At 40.0% G+C, this 17,630-nt stretch overlaps 2 protein-coding genes across 15 annotated transcripts in view; both read left to right on the forward strand.

The window, feature by feature from the left end:
- The window catches only part of DNA2 (DNA replication helicase/nuclease 2), a 47,266-nt gene extending 42,125 nt beyond the window's left edge, over window positions 1-5,141 (forward strand). For 3 of the 4 annotated variants that reach the window (XM_025850300.2, XM_025850301.2, XM_025850303.2), the window contains 3 exons: window positions 153-335; window positions 2,672-2,818; window positions 3,620-4,686. In XM_025850300.2, coding sequence (XP_025706085.1) covers window positions 153-335; window positions 2,672-2,818; window positions 3,620-3,688 — 399 coding nt within the window. In that variant the 3' untranslated portion in view covers window positions 3,689-4,686. The other variant, XR_012374232.1, reaches the window with a different exon arrangement.
- A 1,538-nt stretch (window positions 5,142-6,679) lies between these two features.
- RUFY2 (RUN and FYVE domain containing 2) overlaps window positions 6,680-17,630 on the forward strand; it is a 46,241-nt gene continuing 35,290 nt past the window's right edge. For 2 of the 11 annotated variants that reach the window (XR_012374233.1, XM_025850132.2), the window contains exons 1-4: window positions 6,988-7,265; window positions 8,773-8,946; window positions 12,870-12,987; window positions 16,729-16,830. Coding sequence is in view for 10 of the 11 variants with exons in the window: in XM_025850132.2 (XP_025705917.2) it covers window positions 7,061-7,265; window positions 8,773-8,946; window positions 12,870-12,987; window positions 16,729-16,830 (599 nt within the window). In the remaining variant the exon portion in view is untranslated. Of the gene's footprint in view, window positions 6,833-6,883; window positions 6,928-6,985; window positions 7,266-7,304; window positions 7,952-8,054; window positions 8,537-8,772; window positions 8,947-12,869; window positions 12,988-16,728; window positions 16,831-17,630 lie in introns of those variants that run through there. The other 9 variants (XM_073878914.1, XM_073878917.1, XM_073878916.1 and 6 more) reach the window with 9 other exon arrangements.

Below are 17,630 nucleotides of genomic sequence, written 5' to 3' on the forward strand. Positions count from 1 at the left end.
AGCAAATTTAGTAATTGTATTTACTCCTTACAACAAGACAATCTTACAAACATTAATTAGGCACATTATATAAACATGTAATTTAATAAATTTAGTAAAGCTTAAATAACAAAAATCAGGATTTTCATTTTCATTGTTTCTTTTCTGTTTAGGCTGGATGTAAACCCTCTGATATTGGTATCATTGCACCCTACAGGCAGCAGTTAAAGATCATCAATGATTTATTGTTCCATTCTTCTATCAGGATGGTCGAAGTTAACACTGTAGACAAATACCAAGGAAGAGACAAAAGTATCATTCTGGTGTCTTTTGTTAGAAGTGATAAAGATGGACCTGTGAGTTCATTGTATTTTCTGCTGATTTGTTTGGGACATTTTTTTCTTTTCTTTTTTTTTTTTTAGGTTGTGGTAAAAACCCCACACAATATAAAATTTAAAATCATCACTATTTTTAAGTGTACAGTTCGGTGGTGTTAAGTATATGCATAGTATTGTGCAGCAGATCTCTGGTACTTTTTCATTTTGCAAAACTGAAGCTCTGTACCCACGAATAACAGTTCCCTCTCCCTCCAGGCCCTGGCAATCACCATTCTGCTTTCTGTCTTTGAATTTGACTACCATAGTCATCTTATATAAGTGGGATTATACAGTATTTGTTCTTTTGGGTTTTTTGTTTTTTTAAGATTTTATTTGTTTGAGACAGAGAGAGTGCCCTTGATCACAAGCGGTGGGGAGGGGCAGAGTGAGAGGGAGAAGCATGCTCCCCACTGAGCAAGGAGCCTGATGTGGGGGCTCGATCCCAGGACCCCAAGATCATGACCTGAGCCAAAGGCAGACACTTAACCAACTGAGCCACCTAGGCGCCCCAGTATTTGTCCTTTTGTAATTGGCTTATTTCATATAGCATGGTGTCCTCGAGGTTCATCCATGTTGTATTATGTATCAGAATTTTGTTCCTTTTTAAGGCTGAATAATATTCCATTGCATGTATATGGCATATTTTGTTTATTCATCCATCAGTGGACATTTGGGTTGCTCCCACCTTTTGGCTGTTTTGTTAGGGGCATTTTAAGCATAGACTCTTCCTTAGATATACTTTTAATTTTGTATATAATTCCAGGTTTTGTGTTTTGCATGTTTATCTCCTTTTCATTCACTTTTCTTGATTATGTGATACCTTCATATGGTTGTAAAGATATAGTAAGAAGTCTCCATTCTACCCAGTTCCTCTTCTACTCAGTTCTTACCGTTACAGATAATCACAATTTGGTGTTTTTTGTTTTTTAATTCCAGTATAATTAATATACAGTGTTATAGTTTCAGGTATAAGATAAAGTGATTCAAAAATCCTATACTTTACTTAGTGCTCATCATGATAAGTGTACTCTAAATCCCCTTCACCAATTTCACCCACAGCCACCTCCCCCCGCCCAACTTCCCTCTGGTAACTGTCAGTTTGTTCTCTATAGTTAGGATTCCATTTTTTGGTTTCTTTTTTCTTTGTTCGTTTGTTTTGTTTCTTAAATTCCACATGAGTGAAATTATATGGTATTTGTCTTTCTTTGACTTATTTCACTTAGCATTACACACTTTAGATCTTTCCATGTTGTTGCGAATGGCAAGATTTCATTCTTTTTTATGCTGAGTATTTTTCCATTATATATATATATCACATCTTCTTTATTCATCTGTGGTTGGACACTTGGGCTGCTTCCATAATTTGGTTATCGTAAATAATGCTACAGTAGAGGTGCGTACATCCTTTTGAATTAATGTTTTCGTATTCTTTGGGTAACCAGTAGTGGAATTTCTGGATCATATGGTAATTCTATTTTTAATTTTTTGAGGAACCTCCATTACTGTTTTCCATAGTGGCTGCACCAGTTTGCATTTCCCCCAACAATGCATGAGGGGTCCTTTTTCTCCACATCTTTGTCAACGCTTGTTTCTTGGGTTTTTGATTTTAGCCATTCTGACAGGTGTGAGGTGATAGCTCATTATGGGTTTGATTTGCATTTCCTTGATGATTAATGATTTTTTCATGTATGTCTTCTTTGGAGAAATGTTTGTTCATGTCTTCTGCTCATTGTTTAATTGGATTATTTGGGTTTTTTGGTTTTGAGTTGTGTACAGTTTGTGGGGGGTTTTTTTGGGGGTAACCTCTAATTCCTTTCCTTTAGGCATATACAAACATGAATCAGTATTCATATTTGCCTTTTTTTTACACAGATGGTAATATATATCTAATGGACTCTGCTTTTTTCACTTAAATAGCTTGGAAATCTCTCCATGTCAATACACAGAAAGAGACTTCATTGTGTTCTCAGAGTTGCATAGTTTTCTAGTGTACATAGGTGTCCTGGTATATTTAACCACTCCCCTGAGTCTAAAGCTATTACAGGTTTTCATTACTGTTACCAATAATGCTACAATGAGTGGAGATAGCTCCATTTCCTTAAATTATGGCACGGAAATTGCACCCAAGATAAAATATTTGGACGTTGGCATTGTGGGCAAGTTTTTCCAACTGTCCAAAGAATTTTAAATGTGTCACTGAATCTTCTTTGGAATACATGCTTAATAGGGAAATAGTTCACAGCAAACTGTATTCTTTGCTAGAACAAACTTAAATGTTTGAGAAAACTCAAATAATTGAAAATTATTTCTTTCAGCTTGGTGAACTCCTGAAAGATTGGCGACGTCTTAATGTTGCTATAACCAGAGCCAAACATAAACTGATTCTCCTGGGATGTGTGCCCTCACTGAACCGCTATCCTCCTTTGGGGAAGTTACTTGATCATCTAAACTCAGAAAAATTAATATCCTTTTTGTTTTGTATATGGTCACATCTGTGCTATTGTGAATATTTATGTATTTATATAAATTAAAACTCAATGTTTTGTGTTTTCCATGGGCACATTTCAAAGACCTGATTCTACAAAGGAAAAAGAAACTAATTCACAGAAAGTGTTTTTTTTTTTTAAAAGATTTTATTTATTTGACAGAGAGAGAGTGAGAGAGGGAACACAAGCAGGGAGAGTGGGAGAGGGAGAATCAGGCTTCCCGCTGAGCAGAGAGCCCGATGCGGGGCTCGATCCCAGAACCCTGGGATCATGACCTGAGCGGAAGGCAGAGGCTTAACAACTGAGCCACCCAGGCTCCCCTCACAGGAAGTAATTTTAAGCAAAAAGTGAAATAATGAAGGTGATGGAGAAGGATAGTTTGTGAAGTGAGAAAGGAGACAGGGTACATGTTTCCTAGAACACATCTAGGAAAAGTGGTTACCCCTTTTGGTTCTTCTTACCCTAATTTATAACCCCCCTTTTTAAAATCTAGGACAAAGCATTAAAATTTTTAAAAAAATTGAGAAAATTAAAAAATGGAGAATTATTCCTTGTCATAGTTGTAGATTATGACTAAAATAAATCATCTTTAAAAAATTATATGAAGGTCTTAGGCTAAGATATATAAACCTTGTTTAAGTACATTATTATCTGTAGAATGCCATAAAAAATTTTTCAGCAGTCCTATAAACCAAATTATAAAATGTTAAATAGTGTCATAGATATTTTTGTGCAAATCCATTTTTTGTAAAGTATACTTTCCTTAATTTATTGTACATCATGGATCTTCCATCAGAGGAACACGAAAGTCTTTGTCATATATTGGGTGATTTTCAAAGAAGATAAAGCACTGTTTTCTTTGATTTCTCATACTGGCATATGAGATCCTCTCTAAATATTACCTGTTATTTGCAATTTGGATGTGCTATGAAAGCAGTGCCTGGTTAGATTGTGAAGATCACATTTTTTTTTTAAGATTTTATTTATTCATTTGAGACACAGAGATACAGAGACAGAGAGAGAGAGCATGAGTGGGGGGAGAGGCAGAGGGAGAGGGAGAAGCAGGCTCCCCGCTGAGCCAGGAGCCCGATGTTGGGCTCGATCCCAGAAAGCCGGGACCGTGACCCGAGCCGAAGGCAGACGCCCAACCATCTGAGCCACCCAGGCACCCCTGTGAAGATCACTTTTATCCCAAGGGTATGAAATGGTATAAATGTACTTTGTTGAGAGTTCCAGTTTTTTGTTTTATTTAATATTTTTTTGGTAGTCTTGTTAAAGTTCTATCACTGTGTAAAATTTAACACACTATTAATTTTTTCAGTTTTTCCAAAACTGAAAAGTCTTAAGTTTTTTAGGTACTATCAATGTGAAGTGTGACCTAGAAAGTTTGATAAATTTTTACCAGCTTTAGTAATAGATTAACTTTTGGATCTGAGAAACTTTAAGTCTAAAATTTCAATACTGATTTGATTTTGTAGATTTCTGTCATATTTTTTTATTTAAGAGATTAGGTAAAGAAAATTCATTTGTTTTTTCACTTAAGCACAATCTTGTGATGATGAGAACACAAGTGTGATTCTTTTCTGTGTTTGGGTTTTTCTCCTGACTGTTGCATTTTGGTATAAGGTACATTTTCACTTTAAACCTAGGCTTTTAAATTATTACTTATAAATTAATTATTTCCAATTAATTTCTGATTCCCCTTTCTCACTTGTTATTTTTAGTATTCAATATTCTATAGATTTTGATATAAAAGAAAATAATTTTTTTTTAGTTTTTTAAAATTGATGACAAAAAGGTATGTATACCCCTATTTTTTTTTTAAAGATTTTATTTATTTATTTGACAGAGAGAGACAGCAAGAGAGAGAACACAAGTAGGGGGAGTGGGAGAGGGAGAAGCAGGCTTCCCACTGAGCAGGGAGCCCGATGTGGGGCTCGATCCCAGGACCTTGGGACCACGACCCAAGCCGAGGCAGATGCTTAATGACTGAGCCACCCAGGCGCCCCGGTATATCCCTGTTATCACCTATTGTTCATATGCCCCCTTTGTTTTGAGACACTACTCAGTTGTCTCAATTTTTTGAATAAAGATATTTTTGTAAATCAGAATTACCTCAAAGTGCTTAGTTAAGTATATAGTGACCAATTTTAACCTCAGTGTATCCATCTTTGGTTGGGGGGCAGATATCTCTTTCAAAGTTTTTTCTTTTTTTAAATGAATGTGAAATATGTTAAAATTGTTTCTACCTCATGTTTTTTAAAAATTACTTGCAGTTTTTTATTAAATAAATCATTTTCTATTATGCCTTAATGTGTCAGTTATTAATCTTTTTTTTTTCTTTTTTTAAAGACTTTATTTATTTGAGAGAGAGAGAGAATGAGAGAGAGAGAGCACATGAGAGGGGGGAGGGTCAAGGGAGAAGCAGACTCCCCGTCGAGCAGGGAGCCCGATGCGGGACTCGATCCAGGGACTCCAGGATCATGACCTGAGCTGAAGGCAGTCGCTTAACCAACTGAGCCACCCAGGCGCCCTGTCAGTTATTAATCTTGAATAATAATTAAGTTCAGGGTTGTCCAGCATTTTTTCAAGTAGTAAAAAGTCAAATGTTGATAATGTTCTAAAGCTGCATATACCCACACCAAGACCAACACCAGCTGATGGTACCCCAGAACTGATACCACGCTGAAGCAGAGGAGCTCTGCAGGGACCCAAGACTGATTAAATCCTTTTTTAAAAAGGGAGGTTTTTGGTTGTTTTTGTTTTGTTTTTTATAGGCCAGCAGATTTATTCTTTTTAAAATTTTGTTAAATTAAAAATTTTTTTTATTATGTTCACTTAGCCAACATATAGTACATCATTAGTTACAAAGGGAGGATTTTTTTAGCAAACTGTCATACTCCTCAGACACCCTCTATGTCTGACTGCTCAAAAAAGGCAGCCGCCGGGGGGCGCCTGGGTGGCTCAGTCGGTTAAGCAGTTCTGCCTTAGGCTTGGGTCATGATCCCTGGATCCCAGGATCAAGTCCTTCCTCCAGCTCCCTGCTCACTGGGGAGCCTCCTTCTCCCTCTCCCTCTGTCTGCCTCTCCCCGTTCGTGCGCTCGTCACTCTCCCTCTGTCAAATAAAATTTTCTCCATGTATCATTATCTCACAGTAAAGAAAATTAAAAAACCAAAAGAGGTAAAGAAACATAAAACTACTGGCTGAGGTGATGAAGAGAAAAAGAGCCGAAATATCTCGGTCTTTCTAGCTCAGCCACTGTCTTAACAATTGCTAATTAACTACATAATAGCTTACTTTTCCCCAAAGTGATATAGCTTAACCTAGTGTCATCTGACCACGAGGGTTTTTTTTCCTCCCTGAAATGAGAAAAGGCTAGCTTTATCTCTACACGTTTGTCCCTTGATAAGTGCGGCCCTTCCCACTGCCCGTGCATTTACTGGTTTAAATGCCGTGCTAGGGCTGCCTAGTTGCAGCAGGTGTCTGCCCCCTGTTAATTGCTTCAGGTTTTCTAAATTCCTTTGCTCCCCTAAGACCCTGTGGAGCGTGAAGGGAAGCGGTCAGGTGTATCAGATGAACCCCGCCGCCGCGTGGACGAAAACGTTTGCACGTGGCTCGCACCCCGTGGCAAGACAGCCCCAGCGCCCCGGCGAAGTCCCCGGGTGAGAGGTCGGTGGTCCGACCAGGGCCGGGTCTCCGGCTCCTCACACGCGAGGTCTCCTTCACGCTCCTCTTCCTTCTCCTTCCGGTCCAGCTGGACGCGAGGAGGCCTGGCGAGGGCGGGTTTCTCTCCTGCCGGTTGCAGGCCCCGCGGCCCCCCGCCCCACTCGCGGCGCCGCAGGACCGCCCGGGCGTCCTCCCGCCGCCGGGAGCGCTGTGGGCCGCGGCGGGCCTGGTGGCAGACGCCGTGGCGGCCGCCGCGCGCCTGAAGGAAGCTGCTGGCGGGGCCCAGGGCGTCTCCGCCCGAGACCGTGCCGCCGCCGCCATGGGTAAGGGGAGCGGACCGAGAGGGGACGCCTCGCTCTCCGTCCGAGGCTGAAGGCCGCGGCCGGGCGAGGACTGGTGGTGGGCACCGAGACCTCGGGTAGCAACTGGAGCCCGAACCCGTGCCTGGGGCTGGGCGGGGGCAGCGGGGGACTCGGGGGCGCCCGGGGTCGCCATGGCAACGCGCGGCCGCCCCCCGTTTCTTCAGGTTCCCGCCCCGGTTCTAGGGCCTAATGGCCGAGGGCTCGCGGTCCGACGGCTTCCAAGGGGCGAAGACAGCTCCGGCCGGGGGGCCGCTCCCGGTTCGGTGGAGCAGTCGGGGACGGGCGATGACTTTTCAGGTTTGGGGGTGGCGGAGGGAAGACGCGTCTCAGGTTTTGGCCTGGATGCCGGAAGCCGAGGGCGGGAGAGGTGCAGCGATGCCGCGCAGGACCCCGGGTGAGCCCTCCGCGGGGGTCCTTGGGCGCCCCGAGCCCTTTGGGCAGCCTTGCTGCGGGGAGGAAGGGAGGCAGAGAGGGGGCTCCAGGCCCGGGCGAAATGCGGGGACTGGCCCTTGGCCTTGTTGGGGCTGCGATCGGCACGACACATCTGCGAGCCCGGGCGGGGTGCGGCCGGCGTGTAAACGCTCCTGGGGCGAGGAAGCTGCCGGCCCCCAGCACGGACCCGCCTCGGAACAGCTGCAGATGCGCCCTTTGTCTGCTTGTCGCATCGCAAGTCACGGATCGTAATGGGCACTGTTAAGAAAAAGGATTGGTACAGATTATGAAACATCAAGTAGTTCCCCCCCGCCCCCGAAAAAAGAGGGAATCATACGACGATGCAGATTTGAAGGAATGATGTGTGTGCAGATTTTCCACCAGCTAGCTTGGTCATAGAGATTGTGGCTGTTTGCATTTTTAGTTGCTTAGGATTCCGTGTCAGGCTTCGCCCTTAGCTATCAGCTCAGAACTCGAATACTAGATAATTGGGAACCCTGGACTTATGTTCAGTGAAGGAAAAACACTTGGTTCACTTGGACTAGTACATTTGCCAGAGATTATGAAACGTTATACTAAGTGCTTCATTTTTCTGCACTTCATTTTGTCATCTGTTTGCTGAAACTATTCCTGCCAGTCACAGCAATGGTGAGAATATGCGGGAACATCTGAATTTCTAAGTTACCTAAGGATGGAATTTGTGGGAAAGAAAAAAATAGCTTTTTGTGATTTGAAAGTATCAATTACTAATCAGTTTTTTTTTTTTTAAGTGCATCTATTAACTTAGTTTTTGACTGAATCAGCTGTGTGGGCAAGGAACTTAAATGTGAAACAGGACTGCTTTTATTTCCTCTGGGAAAATGAAGGAGTTATGCAATACAGAATTACAGTTGCAGTGAGAAAAGATGGAAAGAGGGTTAAAATGAGTGAAAGAATTGAATGGCTTCTCCTGTATTCCTTTATTTGTCAGTGTGTTTTAACCCATCATGTTTATGGATGATACTGTAATCTTGGAATTGTAACCACCTTTTATTTCCAGTTTATTCTGAACGTTTTTTGCCTTGAGATTCAGCCTTGGACCGTGCCTGCTGTCCACCTTTTGTACGAGACTCTTAAATATGTTGTTTATTACTCCAATTTTATCTCCACAAAAAGTAAAAAACAAAAACAAAAAACCTCGTTCTCTTTGAAGACGTACCACAAAAGTAAAATAAATACCAGAAAATAACCAAGGTGCAAGATCTTGAGAATAATTCATAAACTTTGTCTGGGGTGGGCATGGTAGTGTTCTGTGGTATGTGTGAGAGAGACATAAAGAGAAGTTATGTAGGGGTGTGGATTAGTTAGGGAGACTAATTTGTCAACCAAGAAAAAACAAACCATTGTTTTTATAGGGGAATGAAAGGGTTTGTGTATTTTTTAATGTCATGTCTTGCAAATGATGTTGGACTCCTTTCTTGTGCTTTCAGCTACAAAAGACCCCACAGCTGTAGAGAGAGCAAACTTGTTAAACATGGCTAAATTGAGTATCAAAGGACTCATTGAATCTGCTCTAAGCTTTGGCCGCACTTTGGATTCTGATTATCCCCCCTTGCAGCAGTTCTTTGTTGTTATGGAACATTGTCTGAAACACGGTCTTAAAGGTATCCTGAGATTTTAAAAAACTAAGTTTAGAATTCCACTATTTCCATCTTAAACATCCTTGAAAATGTGTATTTGTTGAGACCATAATTGTTACTTTACCTTTAAAATTACTGGGTGGGTTGGTTTGGGGAGAGAATAGCCTACTGCTTTATGTTTTCTAATAAGTTGTCTTCAGAGAATGAATGCCTAGTTAGTGTTTTGTAAAAACATTTGATTTTTCATTTTTTCTCAATATACTCTGAACTGATTTCTATTTTCTAGGACAGTTAGAGTTATTTAAAAATTTTTAAGCTTAGTGATTCCAATATGAAGTCTTATTACTAGTTTGAGCCCTATTGAACAAATAAGTAAAACAATTGTTGAAATATAAACCTCGTTGGCCCCCTGGAATGTATCTAGAAAGACTGTCTTTTGGATTGGATTGTTGTAGAAATGTAAGCGCTCCCTGGGAATGATGATAATACTGTATATTTTCTTCTACACAGTTGGCACTGATTTATCATTTCATGTAAAATGTTTGTGTTAGATTTAGTTATTATACATTGTATAATTGTTTTTGGGTTTTTTTTTTTTTGAGATTTTTATTTTTTTGACAGACACAGCGAGAGAGGGAACACAGCAGGGGGAGTGGGAGAGGGAGAGAGAAGCAGGCTTCCCGCTGAGCAGGGAGCCCGATGTGGGGCTCTATCCCAGGACCCTGGGATCGTGACTTGAGCCGAAGGCAGACGGTTAACGACTGAGCCACCCAGGCGCCCCTATAATAACTGTTCTTTTACTTATTGTAAAAACAGTTGTTGTTAGTTTTGGTGTCTAGTTCTTTTGATCAGCTGTGTGGAGGGCTATGTAAGAGTTTATTTTATTTTTTTTAAAGATTTTATTTATTTGAGAGAGAAAGAGAGAGAGAGAGAGAGAGCCCAAGAGGGGTTAGGGTCAGAGGGAGAAGCAGACTCCCTGCTCAGCAGGGAGCCCGATGTGGGACTCGATCCTGGGACTCGATCCTGGGACTCCGGGATTATGACCTGAGCCGAAGGCAGTTGCTTAACCAACTGAGCCACCCAGGCGCCCCTCTGTAAGAGTTTATACTAAAGTGACTGTTCTAAAGCTAAAAGAAGCTTGGTTCCTTGTGGGTATACTAGGAACCTGGGTAAGTTGGGAAGGCCCAGAAGTTCTGACTAAGGTACATGAAAGTGGGAGTAAATGTAAACAGCACAAAAGGAGATTTACATAAACATGGTTTTAATAAAATGTACTTCAAATTTTAATAAAATGTACTGCCAAAGGAGCCTTGGCATCAAAATTTGAGAAACCCTGTGTGATGTTATTACTCATTTCTTTGTTTTTTTTTTTTTTCCACTAGTGTCAAATGATCCTTTATTGAGACATTTTCCTTTGTAGTTAACTAGCTGGGCATTCCACCGCACCACTGTTGATGTCATCTATGATGTCAGGAGGGTGGCGGCCATCTTTTTTTTTAAGTTGAAATTTTTTATTGAGATATAATTAACATTAGTTTCAGGTACACAACATAATGATTTGGCATTTTTATGTATTGCAAAATGATCACAGTAAGTCTAGTCGATAATCCATCACTGTACACAGTTAAAATTTTTTTTCTTATGAACTTTTAATATTTACTCTCCTAGCAACTTTCAGATATACAACAGTATTAACTGTAGTCCTCATGCTGTACATTACATCCTTATGACTTATTTATTTGATATCTGGAAGTTTATACCTTTTGACCACCTTTACCCATTTCCTCTTGCCCGCGCCCTCTGCCAGCCATCAGTCTGTTCTCTGTATTTGCATTTGGGTTTTGTTTTGTTTTATTTTATTTTATTTTTTAAAGATTTTATTTATTTATTTGACAGAGAGATACGTACGTAATGAGAGAGGGAACACAAGCAGTGGGAAAGGGAGAAGCAGGCTTCCCTCCAGGCAGGAAGCCCTATGTGGGGCTCGATCCTAGGACCCTGGGATCATGACCTGAGCTGAAGGCAGAGGCTAACTGAGCCACCCAGGAGCCCCTTGTTTTGTTTTTTTAGATTCCACTATTTAATTGAAGACAAAGTAATTTTTAAAAAATTATATAATGGTGAAATCTACTCTTTGTACATGAATCAAACAACATAGAAATACCTAGAGCAAAAACCATTTCCTTCATTCTCTTCCGTTCATTCCCCTAAAGGGAATCCTTGTCATTCTTCTCTTTTCCATTTTTTTTCTTTTAGTCTGCATAGAGTTATGCTATAAGTATTATTATTCTGTGACTTTGTTTAAAATTGATATGGTTTGGAGGTTTTTCCATTTCCATAGAGGCTTTATCACGTTTTTAATGACTCTGTAAAATGCATAGTATATGTATACCAAAACTTACTTAACTGCCCTCCTCTTAATGTACCCTTAGGTTGTTTCCAGTTTTTTACCATTAAAATTGTGCTGTTTGTATACTTGTTCTTTAGGATAGGGTTCTTAGGAGTAGAATTACTGGGTCAAAGGATATAAGCAACTGGACTCTATGAAGCCTTCATGGATTTATCAAACATCAGTGGATGTTAGTGTTTGTTTCCCCGCATTTTTGCCTGCTCTTGATATTACCAATTTCTGCTTCTTTCAGTACACCAGGAACTCACCAGTCTGATCTAATAGCCTTAAGGGTTTTTCTGGTTTTAGTTTTAGTTTTTTTTTTTTTTTAATTTTTAAAAACATTTAGGGGTGCCTGGGTGGCTCAGTCGTTAAATGTCTGCGTTCGGCTCTGGTCATGATCCCATGGTCCTGGGATCGAGCCCCGCGTCAGGCTCCCTGCTCTGCGGGAGGCCTGCTTCTCCCTCTCCCACTCCCCCTGCTTGTGTTCCCTCTCTAGCTGTGTCTCTGTCAAATAAATTAAAAAAAGAAACCACACATTTAAACATTTTTTAAAATTTTAATAACACCTTGAGTTTTATTTTTATTTATTTATTTAAAGATTTTATTTATTAGAGAGTGAGAGCATGAGAGGGGAGAGGGTCAGAGGGAGAAGCAGACTCCCCACCGAGCGGGGAGCCCAATGTGGGACTCGATCCCGGGACTCCAGGATCATGACCTGAGCTGAAGGCAGTCGCCCAACCAACTGAGCCACCCAGGCGCCCCAATAACACCTTGAGTTTTAGTTTGCTTTTTGAAAAACTTGTTATCTTTGTTTTCCCTTAGGCTGCAGAAATGGAGTTTGCTAAATGATGGCCAAACAGTTAAATTTTAAGCTCTTCCCTGAGTTTAAAATTCCTTTGCTTGACAAAATATCATAAAGCATGTCCTAACAGCCATATCATAGGCTTGTCTTGATGAATCATTGTGAAGCTACTTTGTACTGATTGATTTTTTTTTCCCCCCAAGGAAAAATTGCCTATGGTGGTGATTGTCCTTGGGTGGTGCTTATGATAGCGCCCTTGATCTGCAGGAGATCTGGTCAGTATTAAGAAAGAAATGTATAGTGATTTCATGGTTTTATATCACCTGATTCTCAGTATAAAGTAAGTCACAATTTTTCATGTTAAGAGTAAAATAACTTTTTATTTATCCTTGGTTTATTTAATAAACTGATAAAGATCAACCTGCCAGGGCTGCCAGCCTTTTTATTTTGGTACTGGTAAAGAATAAGGCCCGTTTTTTTTTTTTTTTACTTTAATTACCTGCCTGCATATTTCTGATAAGGAAGAATGGCCAAGCTGCATATTTTCTTTTTTTGTTGTTGTTGCATATTTCTGATAAGGAAAAATATTAGGATCCTGATGAACAGGTTCCTGATCCATAGGACTGTGTAGTGGCAAGAGCGGAAGGTCTTTGAATAACTGTATTTTAAGTTAGAAATGTTGAAAATAAAAGGAAGTTATGACAATTTTATATGTTGAAGTTGTATGCATTATATATACTTTTTTTTTCTCAGTAAGAAAATCATTTTTGAGTTATAACAAAACTATCTGGGGCCCCTTGGAACTGGTGGAAAAGCTGTACCCAGAAGCAGAGGAAATAGGAGCCAGTGTCCGGGATTTACCTGGTCTTAAGTAAGTAAGCTTATTGTTCATTTCTAACCGCAGAGATATATTTATTGTTCTTGAAAGTACTTCACACTCTATTATCTTCTCTCAGCCTTAAGTAGCCTTCTTCCATTCTCTCCTAATAAAATTCTGTTCTTTATAGCTCAGTTCAAATTTCATTTCCTTTATGAAATTTCTCTTAGTCCCTTCAGTAGGAATTAACTGCTTTTTCTTCTATACCCTATCACTATATTCACTCCTTAATTATATCACTTTGATTCTACATTGTATTGCAGGAAACAGCAGGTCCCTTTAAGATAGAATGTATCAATTATGCATTTGTTTCCTGAATGTTAAGCTGGTTTTGCGGTAGTAAGCTATTTGGCAGCCAATAACTATTTGTTGAAGACTAGTTTATTTTTATTTACTTTTTAAAAGATTTTATTTATTTGACAGAGAGAGACATAGCGAGAGAGGGAACACAAGCATGGGGAGTGGGGAAGGGAGAAGCAGGCTTCCCACTGAGCAGGGAGCCTGATGCGGGGCTCGATCCCAGGAGCCTGGGATCATGACCTGAGCCGAAGGCAGACACCCAAAGACTGAGCCACCCAGGCGCCCCTGAAGACTGATTTAGACTAAATCCAGGGCAAAGGCTCAGGAGATTAGAATTCTCAGATAAGCCATTTATATATATGGGGCTTGTGCAAATTACTTTTCTTTCTCTAAAAATTGGGACCTATAGTGTCACCTGCCCATTTCACTGGACAAATATATATAAAATGTAAAAACTGAATAAAGGCATAAAGGTGTTGTTAAGGTTAAGTTCTTATGCTTTCCTTTAGTTTATCTTAATTCTTGTGAATGAGATAACCTTTTTTTCTTAGCATTTTCTGTCAGATTACCAGTTTGCTTTCTCTTAGCTTTATAATTGAGGGTTTTACAGTTTTTTTTTAAGATTTTTTATTTTTGCGAGAGAGAGAGAGAGAGAGAGAGAGAGAGCGAGCTCGTGAGAGAGAGCGGGAGAGAGCGCCAGCACGCAGGAGCAGGGGGAGGGGCAGAGGGAGAAGCAGACTCCCGCTGAGCAGGGAGTCTGATGTGGTACTGGATCCCAGGATCCTGGGATCCTGACTTGAGCTGAAGGGAGAGGCTTAACTGAGCCACCCAGGCACCTGAGGGTTTTACATGTTGTAGGGAATATGGTAGTGTTTTCTTTTTTTTTTTTTTTAAAGATTTTATTTTTTATTTATTTGACAGAGAGATAGAGAGCACAAGTAAGCAGAGAGGCAGGCAGAGGGAGAGGGAGAAGCAGGCTCTCTGCGGAGCAGGGAGCCCGACTTGGGGCTCGATCCCAGGACCCCAGGATCATGACCTGAGCTGAAGGCAGCTGCTTAACTTAACCAACTGAGCCACCCAGGCACCCTTATGGTAAATGTTTTCTGGCTGTTAACACAACATCCAAATATTTCCAGGTTGTATTTAATTGAATGATAAAAGTAAATGGCTAGTATTTGTTAAGCACTGTCTCAGGGTAATAAAATAATTGGTTTACATGAATTATCTCATTTAGTCCTTACATCAGTCTTACAGGGTAGAGATTATTATAATAATTGCATAGATGTGAAAAATAAAGGTCAGAGGAGTTAACAGTTAAAAAGTGGCAGAGCCAGGATTCAAACCCAGTTTTTAAATTTTATTTTATTTTTGTAAGTAATCTCTCTGCCCAATGTGGGGCTTAAACTCATGACGCTGAGATCAAGAATTACATGCTTGACTGAGTGAGCCAACCAGATGTCCCTCAAACCTAGTTTTTAGTGTGAAATAGCAAGTCATGTTCACAGTTGATGTTTCTTATAATGGTATATTAGGTGTAGTGATCTTTAGCAAAGACAGAAGAAAAAGGGAATTATAACTCTCAAAAAGAGAAATATAAGAAGGGGCACCTGGCTGGCTCAGTTGGTAGAGCATGTGACTCTTTATCTCTCAATTGTGAGTTCAAGCCCCACGTTGAGTATAGAGATTACTTTAAAAATAAAATCTTAAAGGGGCGCCTGGGTGGCTCAGTCAGTTGAGCATCTATCTGCCTTCGGCTCAGGTCATGATCCCAGCGTCCTGGGATCGAGCCCCGCATTGGGCTCCCTGCCTGGCGGGAAGCCTGCTTCTCCCTCTCCCACTCCCCCTACTTGTGTTCCCTCCCTCTCTGTCAAATAAATAAGTAAAATCTTAAATCTTTAAAAAAGAGAAATATAAGATTTGGTCATTTTAATATGAAAATATATGTTCAAATTGTTTTTAAAAAGCCTAACTCTTCAAAAGTAAAAAATGTTTTCTGAACGATGGTATTCATTCAACTGCTAAACCGTAAGAAGCTCATTAGCTGTTAGTAGTGAAGATTAACTTACCTCCTACACTACATGCCAAAACATTCTTTGTATAAGAAAACATAAAAGTGTGAATGATAATCTTTCTCTTTGAAAAACCATACATATTCTGTAAAAGTTGCTTTTACTTTTACTAAATGATAAAATTTAGATAAGAGGTAGGAGATTGAATTTTTTAAGGACAACCCCCTAGAGAAACATTTGAAATAACAAGCAACCTGGTGATTTCTCTCTTTTTGATTACCAGCTTAGTGCCCTCCTAGCTTTGTTAGGATTTTTTTTTTTTTTTTAGTTTGTTAGGATTTTTAAAATTCAGATATCATGTCAGTTACTTTTTGAAGGCATTATATTGCTTTATTTGATGCATTTTGCATATCCATTTTTTTAATAGGTTTTTTTTTTTTTTAAGATTTTATTTATTTGACAGAGACACAGAGAGGGAACACAAGCAGGGGGAGTGGGAGAGGGAGAAGCAGGCCTCCTGCCAAGCAGGGAGCCCGATGTGGGGCTCGATCCCAGGACCCTGGGACCATGACCCGAGCTGAAGGCAGACGCTTTAACGACTGAGCCACCCAGGCGCCCCTTGCATATCAATTTTTAAGACTGATGAATCACAGACTTGTACCTTTGAAACAAATAATACATTTTATGTTAAAAAAAAAAAGTAGGAAGGGAAAAATGAAGGGGGGGAAATCGGAGGGGGAGATGAACCATGAGAGACTATGGACTCTGAGGAACAAACTGAGGGTTCTAGTGGGGAGGGAGGTGGGGGGATGGATTAGCCTGGTGATGGGTATTAAAGAGGGCACATATTGAATGGAGCACTGGGTGTTATACTCAAACAATGAATCATGGAACAACACATCAAAAACTAATGATATAATGAATGGTGATTATTATAACAATAAAATAAAATTAAAAAGTTTTTTAAAAATCTTAAGAAAAAAGTAACCTCTACACCCAGTGTGGGTCTTGAACTCACAATCTGCAGATTAAAAATCACATGCTCTACTGACTAAGCCAGCCAGGTACACCTTACGTATTCATCTTTAGACAGTTAAGCCCATTCTGTCAAAATATTTCTTGTAGAGATAATCCTCAGTATTTAGAGCGTCATTTCTTCCAAGGCATAAAAGATACCTAGATGTCCTGTAGGTGCAGGTTTACCTTAGATACTTAAATAGCTCCCAGGGATTGGTTTGCATGCTCAATGAGCTGGCTTAAAAAACTGTAGAAACAAACAAAAAAAACAAACCACCTGTAGAAACAGACAAAACCATGATAAATTGCAGTTTTCCTTTATTAATATGAACCTTGACAGAGATAGAATATGTAGTCTCATAATATATGGACTGAGACTGTCTTCTGACCAGTTGGTTTTGCTTTTTAGGACCCCCCTGGGTCGTGCAAGAGCATGGCTTCGATTAGCCCTCATGCAAAAAAAAATGGCTGATTACCTGCGTTGCTTAATTATTCAGAGGGATCTCTTAAGGTTAGTACCATTAAGTCATGTTCATTTCCATTTTTAAAATTTCATTTACATCCTGTTTTCCAAAAAGAATTAAAGATGTACAAAAGGATATATAAAATACAGTAAGATGGCATTAAAAAAAAAGAGCAACATGAGAGAGAAAATCACGTAGGGACATAACATGGATCAGGAGCTAGCCTAAAAACTGAATACCATAACCTTTGTATTGACCAATAAGAGGAAAATTTATTTATATGTTATATTTCTAAGCTAGTTTTATTTTTTTTTCTAAATTACAGTTAATTCTACAAATAAAAATCTGTATTGGAATTGGGAGCTTTAATCTGACAAGTTTCTTTTTATTTTATTTTTTTGAGAGGAACATGGTGGGTGGTGCAGAGTCAGAGGGAGAGAGAACCCCAAGCAGACTCCCCCAGGGCGGAGCCCACATGGGGCTCAGTCTTACAACCCTGAGATCAAAGTCAAAATCAACAGTCCGACGCTTAACCAACTGAGCCACACAGGCGCCCAATAGGTTTTAGATCCTGAGTGTCTAAGCTGTTGCTTTGTCCGTATTGTGGGCACTTTTTAAACTGTCAACTGAAGGCCAGTGAGTGCTGGCAATTAAGTGGTATAATGAAGATGACTGGAAAACATTAACTTGTTGTTAATTGACATCGTGCTGAGGTTGGTGGGAAGTCGAGCTTATAAATAGCCTGGTCTATGCACTGACTTTGAAATCTGCTCAATTTCAGGGATACATCTTATCATTTGGACCATTCATTGTTTACCTTTGAAGCTTTTTATTTAACAGGGAACAG

This window comes from Callorhinus ursinus, unplaced genomic scaffold, assembly GCF_003265705.2.
Source record: "Callorhinus ursinus isolate GAN/ISIS: 27379988/994484 unplaced genomic scaffold, GSC_fseal_2.0 scaffold31, whole genome shotgun sequence".
Classification (NCBI taxonomy): Eukaryota; Metazoa; Chordata; class Mammalia; order Carnivora; family Otariidae; genus Callorhinus; species Callorhinus ursinus.